General features: G+C 41.6%; 1 protein-coding gene across 1 annotated transcript; it reads left to right on the top strand.

The window, feature by feature from the left end:
• The first annotated feature begins 449 nt into the window (after positions 1 to 449).
• On the top strand, positions 450 to 9,841 carry LOC142159941 (uncharacterized). The gene is made up of 5 exons (XM_075214839.1): positions 450 to 629; positions 904 to 1,292; positions 1,396 to 1,514; positions 1,679 to 1,790; positions 8,018 to 9,841. Exons 2-5 carry the CDS (start codon positions 1,208 to 1,210, stop codon positions 8,923 to 8,925), a joined length of 1,224 nt encoding a protein of 407 aa, XP_075070940.1. The 5' UTR covers positions 450 to 629; positions 904 to 1,207; the 3' UTR covers positions 8,926 to 9,841.
• The last annotated feature ends 5,813 nt before the right edge of the window (positions 9,842 to 15,654 follow it).

Below are 15,654 nucleotides of genomic sequence, written 5' to 3'. Positions count from 1 at the left end.
TGCAAGTGGTAATCTTTGTCTGTTGCAACCTGATGAAGGCAAAGTTCATCTAAGTTTGCTTCTAATCCATTTTTCATGCTAACGAGGTTCCTGTTGGATTGTTTGCTTTACATTCAACCAGGAGGGTAGAGATCAGACGATTCTACTGAAGGAGCTGGGCTAAGTGAATCATATGGGCTTGTGGCAAGTAATGGCTATGCTAGGCCAATTTTTTATTTTTAATTTTAAACGCCCTGGACCCACTTCTTACCCCCAAGAGACCTCTCCTCTGTTTGTACAGCTGCAGGCATTAAGATTTTCCATCTATAACTTTAAATGCTGGGTTCCAGAGCTCAGAATCGTGCAACAACACTCATCGAACCCGCATGCATTAATGTAACTGCATACATATACTTTGAAAGAGATAAAAACATGTTTACTTTAATTTAATGGTGTGATCATTCATTTCTGGATTGCTGATTTAGATTAATTGTTTTTATATGTGCTTACAGAGGTTGTCTCCAGTTTAGTCACTCTTTTCAGGTTCCGAGCCCATCTTTTGTCTGCTTGGAATGGACAAGGACAGGAGTGACATGGCAGAGAAGATATTAAATCTCACCCTGGAGATCATCTACCTGCTGACTGGAGAGGTGAGGGATTCTGGGAGTGTAATACTGACATCACTATTATCTCTATTAATAAACCAGGAATTTGATGAGTGCTAATGCATTATTGGAATGTACCGTGACATCACTTTTATCTCTATTAAGAAAACAGGGACTTGACTGGAGAGGTAACAGATTTTGGGAATGTCACTGTGATTATTAATCATATTCTTACCATTACCATTTGGTTTTTAGAAGTTACTTTAGTAATTCCAGTCTATATTTGGTGATATTTATTAGTTTTAATATCAATACACAGAATTACACAGTGGGGAAGACTACATGTGCAAACTGTGAAACACTTATTCAGCGTGTGTCAGGAGGACTGAGCAGGACCCAGAGCCCCGTCATGGAACCTCCACCTCACTCACTGATACATAAGAGAAACAATGACCAGAGGATTCTAGAACTCACCAACAAGATCATTCAGCTGCTGACTGGAGAGGTGACTGCTGGGAATGGGACATTATACAGTAACACCAGGGGATGTGTCTGGGTGATGACTGTATCATTGTGTGTGTCAGGTTCCTATAAGGTGTCAGGATGTCACTGTCTATTTCTCCATGGAGGAGTGGGAGTATTTAGAGGGACACAAGGATCTGTACAAGGACGTCATGATGGAGAATCACCAGCCTCTCACATCACTGGGTAAGAGGAGACATTAGTTTTATTGTAAAGAAGAGAGTATTGAGAACACACTTTTGATAAACACATATAAATAATATCCAGTCACTGTGTGTATTTTCTACAGATGGCTCCAGTAACAGAAATACTCCAGAAAGATGTAGCAGTCCTCTTAATTTACATCATGGTACAGAGGAAAATCACCATATCCCAGAAGACTATCAAATTATCACAGAGGACGATCAGGTAGATGGAATTAAGGGTTTTACAAAATATGAAGATACCAAGGTGTAGCTACACTTTTATGACCTATATAGAAGCAATGCCAATATTTCAAATCTATGTTATTCTGTTTAATCACCGTTTATTAAATAATATTATTAAAAGGTTATTTTTTGTTTGCTATTTAGAGTGAAGACCTGATTAATATTAAAGCTGAAGCTATAGAGGGAGAAGAAGAGATTTATATGAGGTGTGATCAGCAATATAAGAATGAGGAAAGTCTGACAGATATCGGCACAAGTGAGTAATCTATCATCTATGTTGTTATTTGAGAAACGTAGCAAGCGAGAAATGGGAAAAAACTTATTGGAAGAAAACAAAAAGGAGTTAAAGCCAAACCCAAGCAGGAATAATACAATTTGTAAGGTTTCTTTGCACCCTAGACCAGTGGTTCCCAAACTGTGCGCCTAGACTCCCTGGGGTGCCTTGGCAATCTCACAGGGGTGCCTCGGTCAGGGTCAGTGGTAAGTAAGGCCGGGGACCACTTAGTAATTATTTTGGCTTAGGGGTGCCTTGAAAAAATTATGGAGACCCTAAGGGTGCCTTGAACTGATAAAGTTTGGGATCCATTGTCCTAGGCAAAGCTTCAGTCTACCGCCCGCCCCTCTTCCCCCCAATTCCCACTTCGTAGCCCCTCACATACTTGACAGTTGTAAAATAAAGGAGGGAGGAGGAATGCTGTGCAGAATTCACTCCTGCAGGATATGTAGAGGGGAGGCTCCAAATGTTAGATTTCATAGCAAAAAAATAAAATAAAAAAATCACTCACCTGTTTCACATTGACATGTACCCTGCTGCCCACCAGCTTTTCTCACACATATCACCCATCTCCATCAGCTCTTGTCACACATGCCATCTCCATTTCACCAGCTTTTCTCACATGCTCCCTGCCCACTAGCTTTTCTAAAACATGCCCCCCTGCCAAACAGCGTTTTTCTCACATGCCCTCTTACCCACAAAATTTTAATAAATAAACAGCTTAATGCTTTATGTATGTCATTTAGATTACCTTTGTTTATATGTTAATGTATTCTGCAGATGTAAATTAACTATGCTATTAGATAACAACAGGGGAGAGCCAAACCTTAAGTTCCTTTAAATTAATAGTATGTAACTTGTTGGGATTTCTGAACATAACCCCCATCTTCCCCTCATTTTCTGATGCCCCCTTTCCCCGTACCATTTTCCTGCACCCCTTTTCTCCCTCCCATTTTTTGATACCCCCTCTCTCCCTCTGTTTTACTGTTGCCCCCTCTCTTCCTCTGTTTTCTTTGTTACTGAAATGACCTTACTTTTTCTCATCTTCTCCACTTCCTTTTTCTGAGCCTCTTGGATCCTCTACACTGACACCGTTGTGACATCACAACACTGTCAGGAGCCCAGTGCCGGAGGGATGCGGAGAGGTGGCACCGCCCTGGCCACCTGCTCACTAACAATGTCTCACTTAGAGACATTGATAGTGTGGGTACCCGGCCACAGTGCCACCCACCAGAGCCTGGTGCCAGCCCTGCCTACAGATAGATCCAGTAACAGAAATAAACCGAGGTGATGTCCCAGTCATTTTTACTCACAGTATTTCACAGCATTGTCAGGAGTTTTCTGTGTATGCCACAGTCCCAAGAACCAAATTTGCAGCTCCTAGAGCAGGCCTGTCCAACCTGCGGCCCTCTAGGTGTTGTGAAACTACAAGCCCCAGCATGCTTTGCCAGTAGACAACCAGTTGATAGCTGGAAGGGCATGCTGGGACTTGTAGTTTCACAAACATCTGGAGGGCCACAGGTTGGACAGGCCTGTCCTAGAGCATTTTAAAGAATTATTTACTTGGATGAGGAAGTTAACACAGGACACTTTTGGAAGATTAGTATGCCATAAAGGGGATGAAGAGAGTTGGGTCACAGAGAGGATGGAACACCATATGTTTGCATGGGGGTTTGTGGGATCCATTGCTAATTCCAATTGGTGCTCAAGCAGTAAATCCGGTGAGATTAAGGAGGATCCTAGGTTATTTAACATTGATAATGTGGATATTAATCTTAAATATATAACATAATAGAACCATGAGCACAGAGGGGATATCAGTCCCCTCAAAACTCTTGTTTGAGTATTGTCACAAGAACAGTAGAACCTTCCCAGTACACCAGGTAATACAACATTTAAGGTTAATCTGACATTTATCCAGTTCTTCCCATTCCTTTTAGATTGAGAGAACTGCATGTATCCTTTCCAGGATAATGAGGCTGCAGTTCTGCCCCTAAGGTAGATGCGGCAATAGTCAGTCTTTCACCTAGGACCACCATCCTTTGGAAGATGGTATCCTATTGAGAGATTCTATGGATAGGAAGATGAAAGGCCTTTGGAGCTGTTTTAAGCCATTTCATACTTCCGCTGGAGCTGTTTTTAAATCAAGTGTGGCATTAACTGCAGTTTCCAGGACTCTCAGATTCTGGACGAATACCCAAAATACTTACGTCCAAAAGAAAAGTACTACCTAAAAACAATGAAACCATGCAAAAAATGATTGAATTCCTCAGTGAAGCACCACTGGATACTATTGTCTTTTTCGCCAGGACTATAGCCTCATCTGTGGTTGTTAGAAGAGCTCTCTGGCTGCCTCCATGGGCAGCAGTTACTCACTCAAATAATTATTTAGCAACGATTCCCTTTAAAGGTTCTCTACTTTTTGGTAGTAAACTGAAAGATCACTGGTGGTAAATCTCAACGTTTGCCACAAGATTGAAGGGGAGGATATTTCCTTTCCTCTTTATCTCAGCAGCACCTCAAAGAGCCCGTATATATATGATAGCAACGACCTTAGATATCATGATTGCCATTGTTCTAAACATTCGTTGCCTACATATACATATTATAATTATTCACCTATATACGGGTTTCGGCATCAAATAAGATTGAATTTATATGCCCAGTATTACGCCCTCTGTTTTTCGTTTTACAAGGGAATCTGATGTTGATTGATGTGCTTCTGCAGGCGAGTAAAAATAAATAGATAATATTGGATGTTGGGTATCTCTGCTTCCTAACGTGTGTAGTAGTCTAATGCTGCCGTAAGGGACAAGTGGTGTGTAGCAGGGGAGACCCAGCCCTGCAGGTAGGATAGATAAACAAATATTGCCCCTTGGTGCAAAGGTATACCAAATATATCATGTATAAGCAGAAAATAATAACAGGTTGCAACCTGTAAATCAACATAGGGTTGATATAGAATCAATAGTAATAATCAATAGCTGAAGGTATTCCCAGAATTGGGTGAGACAGTAAATTAAAAACAAACAAACAGATGTAGTCTCAAAGGTCTAAACCATAAATCAATAGTGTAGGTCCCTCTGATTGCAAGTGGTAGGTATCTGTTGGATGAGTGTCTGGGTAATTGTAGTAATATATAGAGGTTGCGACAGAGTCCAGATGGTCACACTTTATATACGAAAATAATCCAAGAGGTGCAATATTACTATGCCGCTGGTTGTAAACAAGTGCATAAATCAATCAATAATGACTCCTGAATTGGCAGACATAGATAAAGTGTCCAATAATAGTGAGTTGCAGTAGTCCTGTTTGTGCGCTCAATAGGCAGCAGTTAGTACTCAGTCCATAATTAGTCCCATCAGTCATGGGCAAAAGAAAGGTGAGACTAACTCTGTGGAAGGGCTGTGAAAAAGTTCCTTCGCCTTTCTGACTTCTTCCGAGGACTTCAGATGCCCAGAGAGACCGGTAGTTTCTGTAGTGACAGTTAATGATCCAAGGTGCGCGTGTGTCTGTGGGAGAAGGATTGACGTCCTCTGTTCTGCTGTACAGTAAAAATAGATGTGAGCGTAAAGTCCACAGTAAATTGTGTTTATCCAATGCATTTCGCTCAAAGGCTTCATCAGGGATAAAGGGATAAAAATAAAGTACTATAAAATTTGGAGGAAGTTTATCCTATAGTGTAACCTTAAACTAAACTGGATCCAGGCTCTGCTAACGTTTTACACATTTGTTACTTTCTTCATGATGGCCTTAAGGGTCTTGGTCTTTCAACCCTGAAAGTTCAGGAATCTACACTTTTCTGGACACCAGATTAGCATCTGATGGTCTTATTGTCTGTTTTTTGGTTTGTTTTTGAAGGCGTGAAGAATATTTGATCTTTCTTCAATTTTGTCTTGGACACTTTAATGGTTGATCCTTTTGACTCAAACAAAAGTTCTCCCTTAGATGGCTTGTACTTAAGGTAGATTTTCTTCTCGCAGTCACTTCTACTCGTAGAGTTGAGTAGTTACATGCCTTGTGTATGTCAGGAGCCGCGGCGGCCACGGGCACCGCCGCGACTCTCCTCCTTCCTCCATTGACGTCCCCGGCCGTCGAAATGACGACCGGGGTGTCACTTCCGGTTACTCGGCCGGACTGCTGCCAAGGCAACGGCCGGACGCCGAGTGTGTTAAGCGCTGCGTCCCGGCAAGTGCTGCAGCCGGGCGCATGCGCTAAGTATAGCCTGCGGGCTAATTAAACATCACAATCATTATTAGGAAGTCTGAGCCTGTTTGTCATTACAGGGCTGAGCCCTGATTGGCCCATGTCAGTATATAAGGCAGGGAGGGTTTAGCCTCCCTGCCGGTTATAGCGTCCAGTTTGCCTGTCAGCTAACCAGCTCCTGTATCGTGTTGGTGACAACCTGTGGATTGATTTCTTGTGTATGACCCCTGCCTGTTTGCCAGTGACCCTTGACCTTTCAGCCTGTACTTTGGATCTCGCTACCGTGCCTGTGACCCCGGCCTTTGGCGTGTTTACGACTACTCCTGCTTGCAAGTGACCCCTGACCTTGGCTAGTTTACTGGATTCGCTGTCTGCCATTTCTCCTCATTCCTGGGTTCTCCGCAGCCGGTACCCATTACACGACCCTCCGTTTGTCTGCAGCCAAGTCTGTCCCCACCACTAGGGGCAACAGTGAACACCAGACTTTCGGAGCAGACTCCGGGTTTCGTGGTATTGGCTGCTGGAGTTCCTAACAGTGTAAATAACCTTTCCTGACCTCTATACGGACAAGGTAGTATTGATAGTTAACCCTGGCACTATCATGCCTCTGGGACCTTAGCTGCCCCATCAACCCCCCCCCCCGCCCCCCCTCCCAGGGATACCCATAACTAAGTGACACATATGAAGGGGTTGACTGACTTTAACATGGCTCCCCTATTGGTAACATTTGCATGTCCCGCCAGTATTGTGCTATGGGTTTGTTTGTTTTGCAACAAATATATCTTAATAAGGATAAGGTATTTATTTACAACGCCTAAATCACCAGAATGGCTATAACATGTAAACAATAATCACAATCGGTATGCATCTATATGACATACGTAGCAGAGCAAGTCCTGGCAAACGTTCACTTGTCCGGAACAATTCCCAGGGATACGCTGCTTTCACTTCTGCCTGGCAGGGCAGCTCTGTGTACGAATTGTCACTAATTGCTTTTGGTGGGCACACAAGAGTGATCAGACTTTTTTTTAAGGTTAAATTTTATAAGTTCTTTGCAGTCTTTTCCTGTCCCTAAAGGGTTGTTGTATCCTGAAGTCGCAAACTCCAGCAAGTGTTTCCATTGATGATCACTCCTTTGTGTTCCTCACACACTCTTTTTAAGTGCTCCTGGGTTCCCAACGTTCAGGGGCAGTGGGGAACTACTAGCATCGCCCTTCCTAGGTATTGGGATTGGTGGACCATATCTTTCAGGGAGTGACTGTTTTTGTCCCGGGACTCACTTAGCGTGGGACCCCCACTGTTCTGAGCCTCAAATTCTGGGGAGATGTTAATTGAACAATAGGAGCAATCCTGTGACATATAATATAACTTAAAGCTGCAAGATGACATTAAGACCCTTTAGAGTCTTTTTCCCTAAAACATAGCTGAGACCACCTGCAGCTTCTGCTAGTGCTCAACATCCCGTAGTCCAAAAGATTCCTGGTCGGCACTTATGTAATGCATGGTGAAAGTGTACAGCTCCCTATAACTCCCTACATGACTAAACTCTTTGGGATGACAGGGGTAACTGTGTAATGCATTAAACATTAACCTGGCACATGGTGGTGTTTAAGAACAAATAGAGGATGTATATCTCTCTCATGACTTCACTATTTGAACTTTTGGGTGACAAACCACAGGGCTACTATATCTTTGCCCGCAGGATTATAAACTTCCTATATATTCTTTACAACCAGATGGAAAATTTAAATGCAGTCAATTTCTTGGATACAAGAGATTATAATAAATTAAATGTTAAACACCCTCTTGGCAGAGTCATTAGTCAACAAGATTTAGGATATATGTATTTAGTATCTCTGGACTATAATGCTCCTCATCTGCCAATGCTTTGTACATTTTTCTTTTTAATTTGAGGCTAAATATTTTACCCTCTCGTCCACCTGAACATTACCATTAGCAGTGCCAATGTTCATAATTATATACATTTCTTTTATACTTAACAGATGAACAGCTGAGAAGTAACATTTCGGAGGGACGTCCAATTTTATCTCCAGACTGTGAAATAGAAGATACAACACAAGATTCTCAGAGAGAAAACACCACTATTTTAAACATGCATCAAATACTTTACAGTGCACATATTTCATCTGATTACTCTTCATATGGAGAAAGTTTTCCTAAAAATGAGGATATTGTTATACATAATACATACATAGCTAATAGAGGTGATAAAGGGTTTGCATGCTCTGAATGTGGGAAATGTTTTGCATTTAAGTCAATTTTTGTTGAACATAAGAGAATCCACACAGGTGAGAAGCCATTTTCTTGTTCTAAGTGTAGGAAATGTTTTGCACTGAAATCAAATCTTTTTCAACATCAGAAAGTTCACACAGGTGAAAAGCCATTTTCCTGTTCTAATTGTAATAGATGTTTTGCACAAAAATCACAACTTGTTATACATCAAAGGACGCATACAGGTGAGAAGCCATTTCCATGTTGTGAATGTGGGAAATTTTTTGCACAGAAATCAAATCTTGTTAAACATCAGAGAATGCACAGTGATGGAAAGACATTTACATGTTTTGATTGTGGAAAATACTTTGCATCAAAAGCAGTTCTTGTTAAACATCAGAAAATTCACAAATGTAAAAAGCCATTTTCATGTTCTGATTGTGGGAGATGTTTTACGCATAATTCACTTCTTGTTAAACATCAAATAGTTCATACAGGTGAGAAGCCATTTCCATGTTTTGATTGTGGGAAATGTTTTGCACGAAAATCACATCTCTTTCAACATCAAAGAATGCACACAGGTGAGAAGCCGTTTCAGTGTTCTTATTGTGGGAAATGTTTTGCACAGAAATCAAATCTTATTGTACATCAGAGAATTCACACAGCTTTACATGTATGAAAAGCTAAGGGTATATTTGTAAAGTGTTTTATCTAGTGTAAAACTTTCATTAAACCTAGAGCAGGCCTGTCCAACCTGCGGCCCTCCATGTGTTGTGAAACTACAATACCCAGCATGCCCTTCCAGCTATCATCTGGTTGTCTACTGGCAAAGCATGCTGGGGCTTGTAGTTTCACAACACCTGGAGGGCCGCAGGTTGGACAGGCCTGACCTAGAGTATATTTCCAAACCTGGTTACCTGTGATGTTAAGCTAGCCACCCATGTTAATATCCAATCTTTTGGCTGAGCGATAACCATGATAACCAATATGGGGTATACTACCACATCATAGGAGTTATAAGGAGTTAATTTGCCATTTTCACATGTAAGACTTGTCTGTCATAACTTTTCTTTCCTAATCACCTACACTCTTGCAACATTAAACCGATGATTCAACATCTCAGAGAAGAACTTAACGCCTAGCAAAATGTAAGTATCAATTCCCTTGGTCAATGCAATCTGGTCAATATGCCTAGCGTCACAAAAACTCTTTATACCTGCAAATGAAGCCTTTTTTAAGTACAAAAACGGATGTTCAAAAGCTCAAAAGAAGTATCACAAACTTCATATGGAATGTGAAAAAAAGCTAACATCAGTTTGGCCAAACTGCAACAATTACCCCAGAGAGGAGGAATTAACTTACCAAATTTCAAATACTGTAATGGTGCCTGTCCACTCGCCATCGACTGGGTCAGAAATATTAGCACATACACCGACACATTGCTAGACTCCCAACTATGTAAAACTTTAACCCTCATTTGTGCCCTTTGTGCACCCATTAATAAACTCAAAGGACTGGACTTTGACGATTCCCTAGTCCTGTCTGTCTGCAAAGCATGGAAATTAGCTAGGACAATAAACCACTTGCGCACCCAATGCCTATTTCTTCCCTTTTTGTGAAACCTTGAATTCCAGGATGGTCCCAACGGGGACTAACTAAACGGAGATCTTTAGGAACCATCTCATAGACTTATGCTACTTGAGTTTCTAACACAGGAAATCACAGGAATAATGAGGTTATGTCGTAGTAAAAAAAAAAAATGTTATGGAGTTTATTGCAGCATCAGGAAAAGACAGGAAAAGCACAAGCCCTGAAGTAATGCAGGGATGAGTAATTGTGTAAATATGCACCAGATTGCGTCAGAGATTCAGAGTCCAGTAATCACTTTGAAGCCCCACAAGAGAGCAAAAGATAGTCACCTCAGTCTGTGTCTGAGTACAGCTATACTAGAATAGCGTGTAAATGTAATCCAGGTATCGGAGCCAGTAACAACAGATGCAAAGTCAGGAACAATACAAAACATGTTCAGGAACCAGGAATCTAGCAAGTGAAACACTATCAATGGCAATGTGTATGACAGGTTCACATTTAAATAGTGGATTCTTCCAATGCGCTCACAGATCTGCTATATACTTCAGCTGTGTCTTCCTCTGAGTATCCAGCATGATGCAAGACAGGGTTAACCATAACAGCCTAAACCAGGGTTCAGGTTGCACTAGGCTAACATGCTTGTAGTACTCCCTCACATACCACGCCAGGTTAATGTGCTGTAGGTAAAAACAAACTTATCTTTAATTAAAAATTTGGTTTCCTTCTCCCCTCAATGTTTACCTTTTTTTTTTTGAAACTCTGCTCCACTTGGATTTCTAAAAGGGTCACAGCAATTTTTGTCACTCAATTCATTGTCATTGAAATCAGAACTGCATAGTATAATGGAGCTGTGAACGAGCAGCACTATTAAGGATTGTAGTGAGTAGGGGCAGACAGGGCTGTGCCTGATGCGGTCTTTTCCCTTCCTACTTGCTTATCTTCAAGCCCCCCCCCTGAGGATGACTCATTGTACTCGGCCATTACCATGGGAACATATCAAGATTAAAACCATACAATATTTTTCTGTCATTTTGTTAATTTGTTTTAATATAGTTTTTGGTTGGGATTTGAATAAAATATTGCTATTTCTCAGTGGATATCTGTGTAGGTGTGAGGAGTCTATACCCACATAACAGTACCAGTGGGGTAACCGATCATGCAGTAGTGTTTTGGACACTGTGGACACGTGGTTAGAGCCATAACCCACACATTGTCATAGACTTCTTTTATCTGGCTGCACATACATATATAAATAAAAGTGAGCCTGTGCCAGATTACCACTAAGGGGCAGGACTACAAGTGCTGAGCAGATAGGTACTTATAAATATTTATTGATGATCAAAATCATGCCAAGCCTATTTCAATGAAAAAATCTGTAATTGTACAGTAAATAATTTATTTAATAAGTAATAGTTAAGATGGTTGTGTCTCTTTAATTACTTAAATCAGTAACTATATCAATGTGAAAGCACCTACTCTGAAATATACTTTCTATCACTCTGTGAGGATACCGGGTTTATGTTAGTTCTTTAGCCCAGTCAGGGCTAGCTGGTCAGCCGGTATCTCCGGGAGTTTGGAATCCCTTAAGAAAAACCAACTGGAAAGATAAAAATGTACCTTTACGTTACATAAGAAAAAAATAGGTATCTATTTACCGAACTCACACAGGAAAAGGGTACAATTCATAACAACCAGAGGGTTCGCTGCACAGAAAGCCTACTAGACTACCTTACTATAAAGGGGCTATAGCCACCCTTCTTATGGAGAGGTGTCACGACCTCTTGGGATCTGAATAACTTACGTTACCCAATAATTCCTATCTGGGATCTACCTGCAGCCCACTGAAGACTATGTGTGGGGCAACTGGCATTACCTGGAAGGTACGTCGGGCTCACTAACAGTCCCTTATGCGAACATACCCTGGGATAGTTCTCTTAGACAGGCATCTCTTTGTAAGTATGAAAAAGTTTATTTAAGGCATGTTTCAGAATTGAGTGGCACCTACAGAATCCAGCTGTTGACAATTAAGACGATCAGAACACCACACTAGCATGCATTACAATGGCATACATTACGGTACTGGGTGAGAGAGGATGCCAGACGGGTTTAACGTTTATATTCAGCATGCACAGCACCCTGCTCTTGCCACACCTTTTACTATTTTTTTTTAAATAACTTTACTTTTCTTTATATCACTTAGAATGGTGTTAATACTCAAGCTTCTAGTCTTTATTGATTTTAACAATTGAACACTATTGTTCATGTTAAGAGACCACTTACTATTTTGCTGATCCTAGAATTTGGATAAAGCCCAGTGTCATGTGCATGCTAATTTCTGGGCATATAAATCTGCAAATGTGTTTGTGAATTCCTAGTAATAACGTGACATGGCTCCGTAATGGTGTGGAAAATGTTTTTTTTAGCACACATTAGGCCCCTTAATATCAATTGAGTATCTGTGTATTGCATATCTCTGGTACATGTGTATTCTTTATGGGTGCTAATAAAATGTTGAAATGATTTAACAACCGGTGAAGTGCCACCTTCTTTCATCGGTTTTTAGACCTGCTGGGTCCCCGTGGAGTAATGTGAAGGGGAGGACACTGAGAACAGTTTCTTCTTGGTGTTTTAAAACAGATTTCTAAGGGGACAAGAGTGAAGATCATTTGCAGAAAACTACTTTATTGACATTGCAACTTGTTTCACATTTGTGATCTGCACATTGTTTTTCTTAGAGCATCAATAAACTTTATTGATGAGGAGGTGTGCTACAAGAAAATGGCCACTTCTAACCAACATGGATGCAGTTATCTGAAAACGACACCGGTGTGCTGGAGAGAGAGGGCCATTTTCTTCTCAATCACATTTTGGCGTTTCAGGTATTCGGGAGGTTGGGCAACTATGTTTAACATGATTTTTAAGAGTGCCTGGGTTCAATGCAGTCACTGATCCCACCGTAAAACCTTCAAAAAAACAGTCAATTGATGTTGTGGTAGTGTCATGGGTTGGTCATGCTTTCCATCAGTATCCATTTATTATTGCCTCTTAACAGTAAAATATCAGGTCATAAAGAATAGTTTGGTCACAGAATGATCCGAAACACAGGTCTACATCAGAATGATTAAAGAACAAGAGATTTTAGGTTAAGAAATTACACGGTTCATATCCAGACAAAAACCCCACTGAGATATTGTGCTAGGACCGGACATGAGAAGGTCATGCTGATAAAACCAACATATATCGCTACGCTGAAGCAATTCTACAAGAAGTTGGCTAAAATTCCAACTAAATAAAACAAACACAAAACCAAGAACAGCGCTGAGTTGTAATACACACAAGTTTAAAAAAATTACTGTTGTACTTCAATTATGGCGGAAATAAACTTTGTAGAGTACTGGCTCAATCAATCAACATAATTTATTAGCAATCGCAGGGAACGGGATGGGGTGTGAATAGAGAGGAGTTTGGAGATGTAAGGAGCAGTGGAGTGGGCCTTGTAGTTGAGGGTGAGGAGTTTGAATAGGATTCTGTAGGGGAAAGGAAGCCAGTATAGGGCGAGGCAGAAGAGGAGTGGCGGGAGAGGAAGATGAGTCTTCCAGCAGTGTTAAGTATAAATCTGAGTGGGGCAAGGTGAGAGAGGGGGAGATCAGTGAGAAGGTTACAGTAGTCAAGACGAGATGATGAGTGCGTGGATAATGGTTTTAGTGGTATTCTGAGATAGGAAGGGCCGGATGCGGGCAATATTGCAGAGTTGGAGGCCACTGGATTGGGCGAGAGACTGAATGTGGGGGGCAAAGGAGAGGGAGGAGTCAAGGGTGACGCCCAGGCAACATTGTTGGGGAACAGATGAGATAGTGATATTGTTAACAGTGATAGAGAAATCAAGATGAGAAGAAGATCTAGAAGGAGGAAACACGAGCTCAGTTTTGGCGATGTTAGTTTTGAGAAAACATGAAGACATCCAAGAGGAGATGACAGAAAGGCAGTCAGATACACGAGAGAGGAGCAGGGAGGAAAGATCAGAAGAAGACATGTACAGTTGAATGTCATCAGCGTAGAGGTGATATTGGAGTCCAAAAGAGGTGATGAGGTCACCTGGCTAGGTAGTGTAGAGTGAAAAAGGTAGAGGTCCAAGAACCCAGCCCTGAGGAAGTCCTACATGGAGGGCAGAGGGGGTAGAAGATGAACCATAAATGGATACAGAAAAGGAGCAGTTGGCGAAAGAAGGATCTGCAGCAGGAGGGGGTGGTTGACGGTGTCAAAGGCCGCTGAGAGGTCAAGGAGGATGAGTAGGGAGAAGTGGCCCTTAGATGTAGCCGACATGAGGTCATTAGTAACTCTGGCCAGGGCGGTTTCAGTGGAGTGGAGGGAGCGGAAGCCAGATTGAAGTGGGTCAAGAAGGGAGTCGTCCGAGGGGTGCCTAGTGAGGCGGTTACAGACTATCCTCTTCAGTAGTTTAGAGGCAAAGGGAAGAAGAGAGATGGGACGGTAGTTAGCAAGTGAGGTGGGATCAAGATTGGGTTTTTTGAGAATGGGAGCGATAAGGGCATGTTTAAAGGAAGAGGGAACTCTGTCAGTGGAGAGTGACAGATTGAAGCGATGAGCAAAGTAGGAGCAGGCAGTAGGGGAGAGGGTGCAAAGGAGGTAAGAGGGAATGTGATCCAGGTGGCAGGTAGAGGAAAGAATGAGGGAATGGATTTATTCACCCGAAGTAGGGCAAAAGGAGCACCAGAGTTGGTTGTTAGAAGGGTAGCAGGAGAATGACCCAAGGAGGAGATATCAAGTCTGATAGCCTCAATTTTTGAGGAGAAAAAGGAGGCAAAGTCAGTTCTATCTAAATGATCTATCCAAACCGACTCTGAGGATGCTATTACAATACAAATTTCACAACAGGAACAGATAAACTTGTGCAAGCATATAATAAGGAGTTTAATAATGAAAGTCTGTTGTTTAATTGGGAGTACTAAGCGTGTTATATTCCGAGTACCATATGATAGCTGTCGATAGCCCAAAATAAATATAACAACGCTTAACATGGACTCAATTCCCTTTGTTTATACTTTTCTGAATAAAGGATAAAGCAGATTAATTTACCCTATGGTGGCCAACGTTTTTTTTTACAAATGCTGCCACCACTGGACTCCTTACCAGCATCCAGTACCGGGTTTCTTCTGGGTAACTGACGCTGTGACTGTACTCCTTTGCTGGTGTACCTGGGCTGGTACTCCTGACTTCTACCTATGGATCAGGGTTGCTGTGGATGGCTCCCCCCTGGCCTATCACATTGGTCAGAGCTGCTGGGTAGTGGGCACAGCGGTAGTACTGGATGCTAGGTCCAAACCTCAGAAACAGCTGGGAACGGATTAGATTTTGGGTCTAATCTGTAGGTCACAGGTATAGAGAAGTTTCCAAGCAGGTCTTTGAAGCAAGTGATGTTTATTTGCTCACCCTGGTTGAAGGTACCTGGGGAGCAGGTCAGATGAAGCAAGAACAATTTTCAATACAAGACAGTGCTTTTTATACAGATTTGAACACAGCCTCACAGGTTACGCCAGCCCCCTGAGGTCTGAGCTATTTTAGAATCATGATACAATTTGTTTACCCAAACATGGATTTACATGTAATGCAAAGCTAACAATATTTACACTTATCTGTGATATCCTGAAACTGGCTGTGATTTCCTGCATCTTGTTTTAGATGCAGGAAATCTAGTAGCAAGTCTTAATTAAACCTTCCTGTGCCTTCAGGTGCTAAAGGTCTAATTAGCATCAAAAGGTCTAATTAACATAAGATTAAAATGGGTCCTTTATTCAGACAG

Source organism: Mixophyes fleayi, chromosome 6 (genome assembly GCF_038048845.1).
Source record: "Mixophyes fleayi isolate aMixFle1 chromosome 6, aMixFle1.hap1, whole genome shotgun sequence".
NCBI lineage: Eukaryota > Metazoa > Chordata > Amphibia > Anura > Limnodynastidae > Mixophyes > Mixophyes fleayi.
This window is presented reverse-complemented; position numbering and strand designations above follow the sequence as displayed.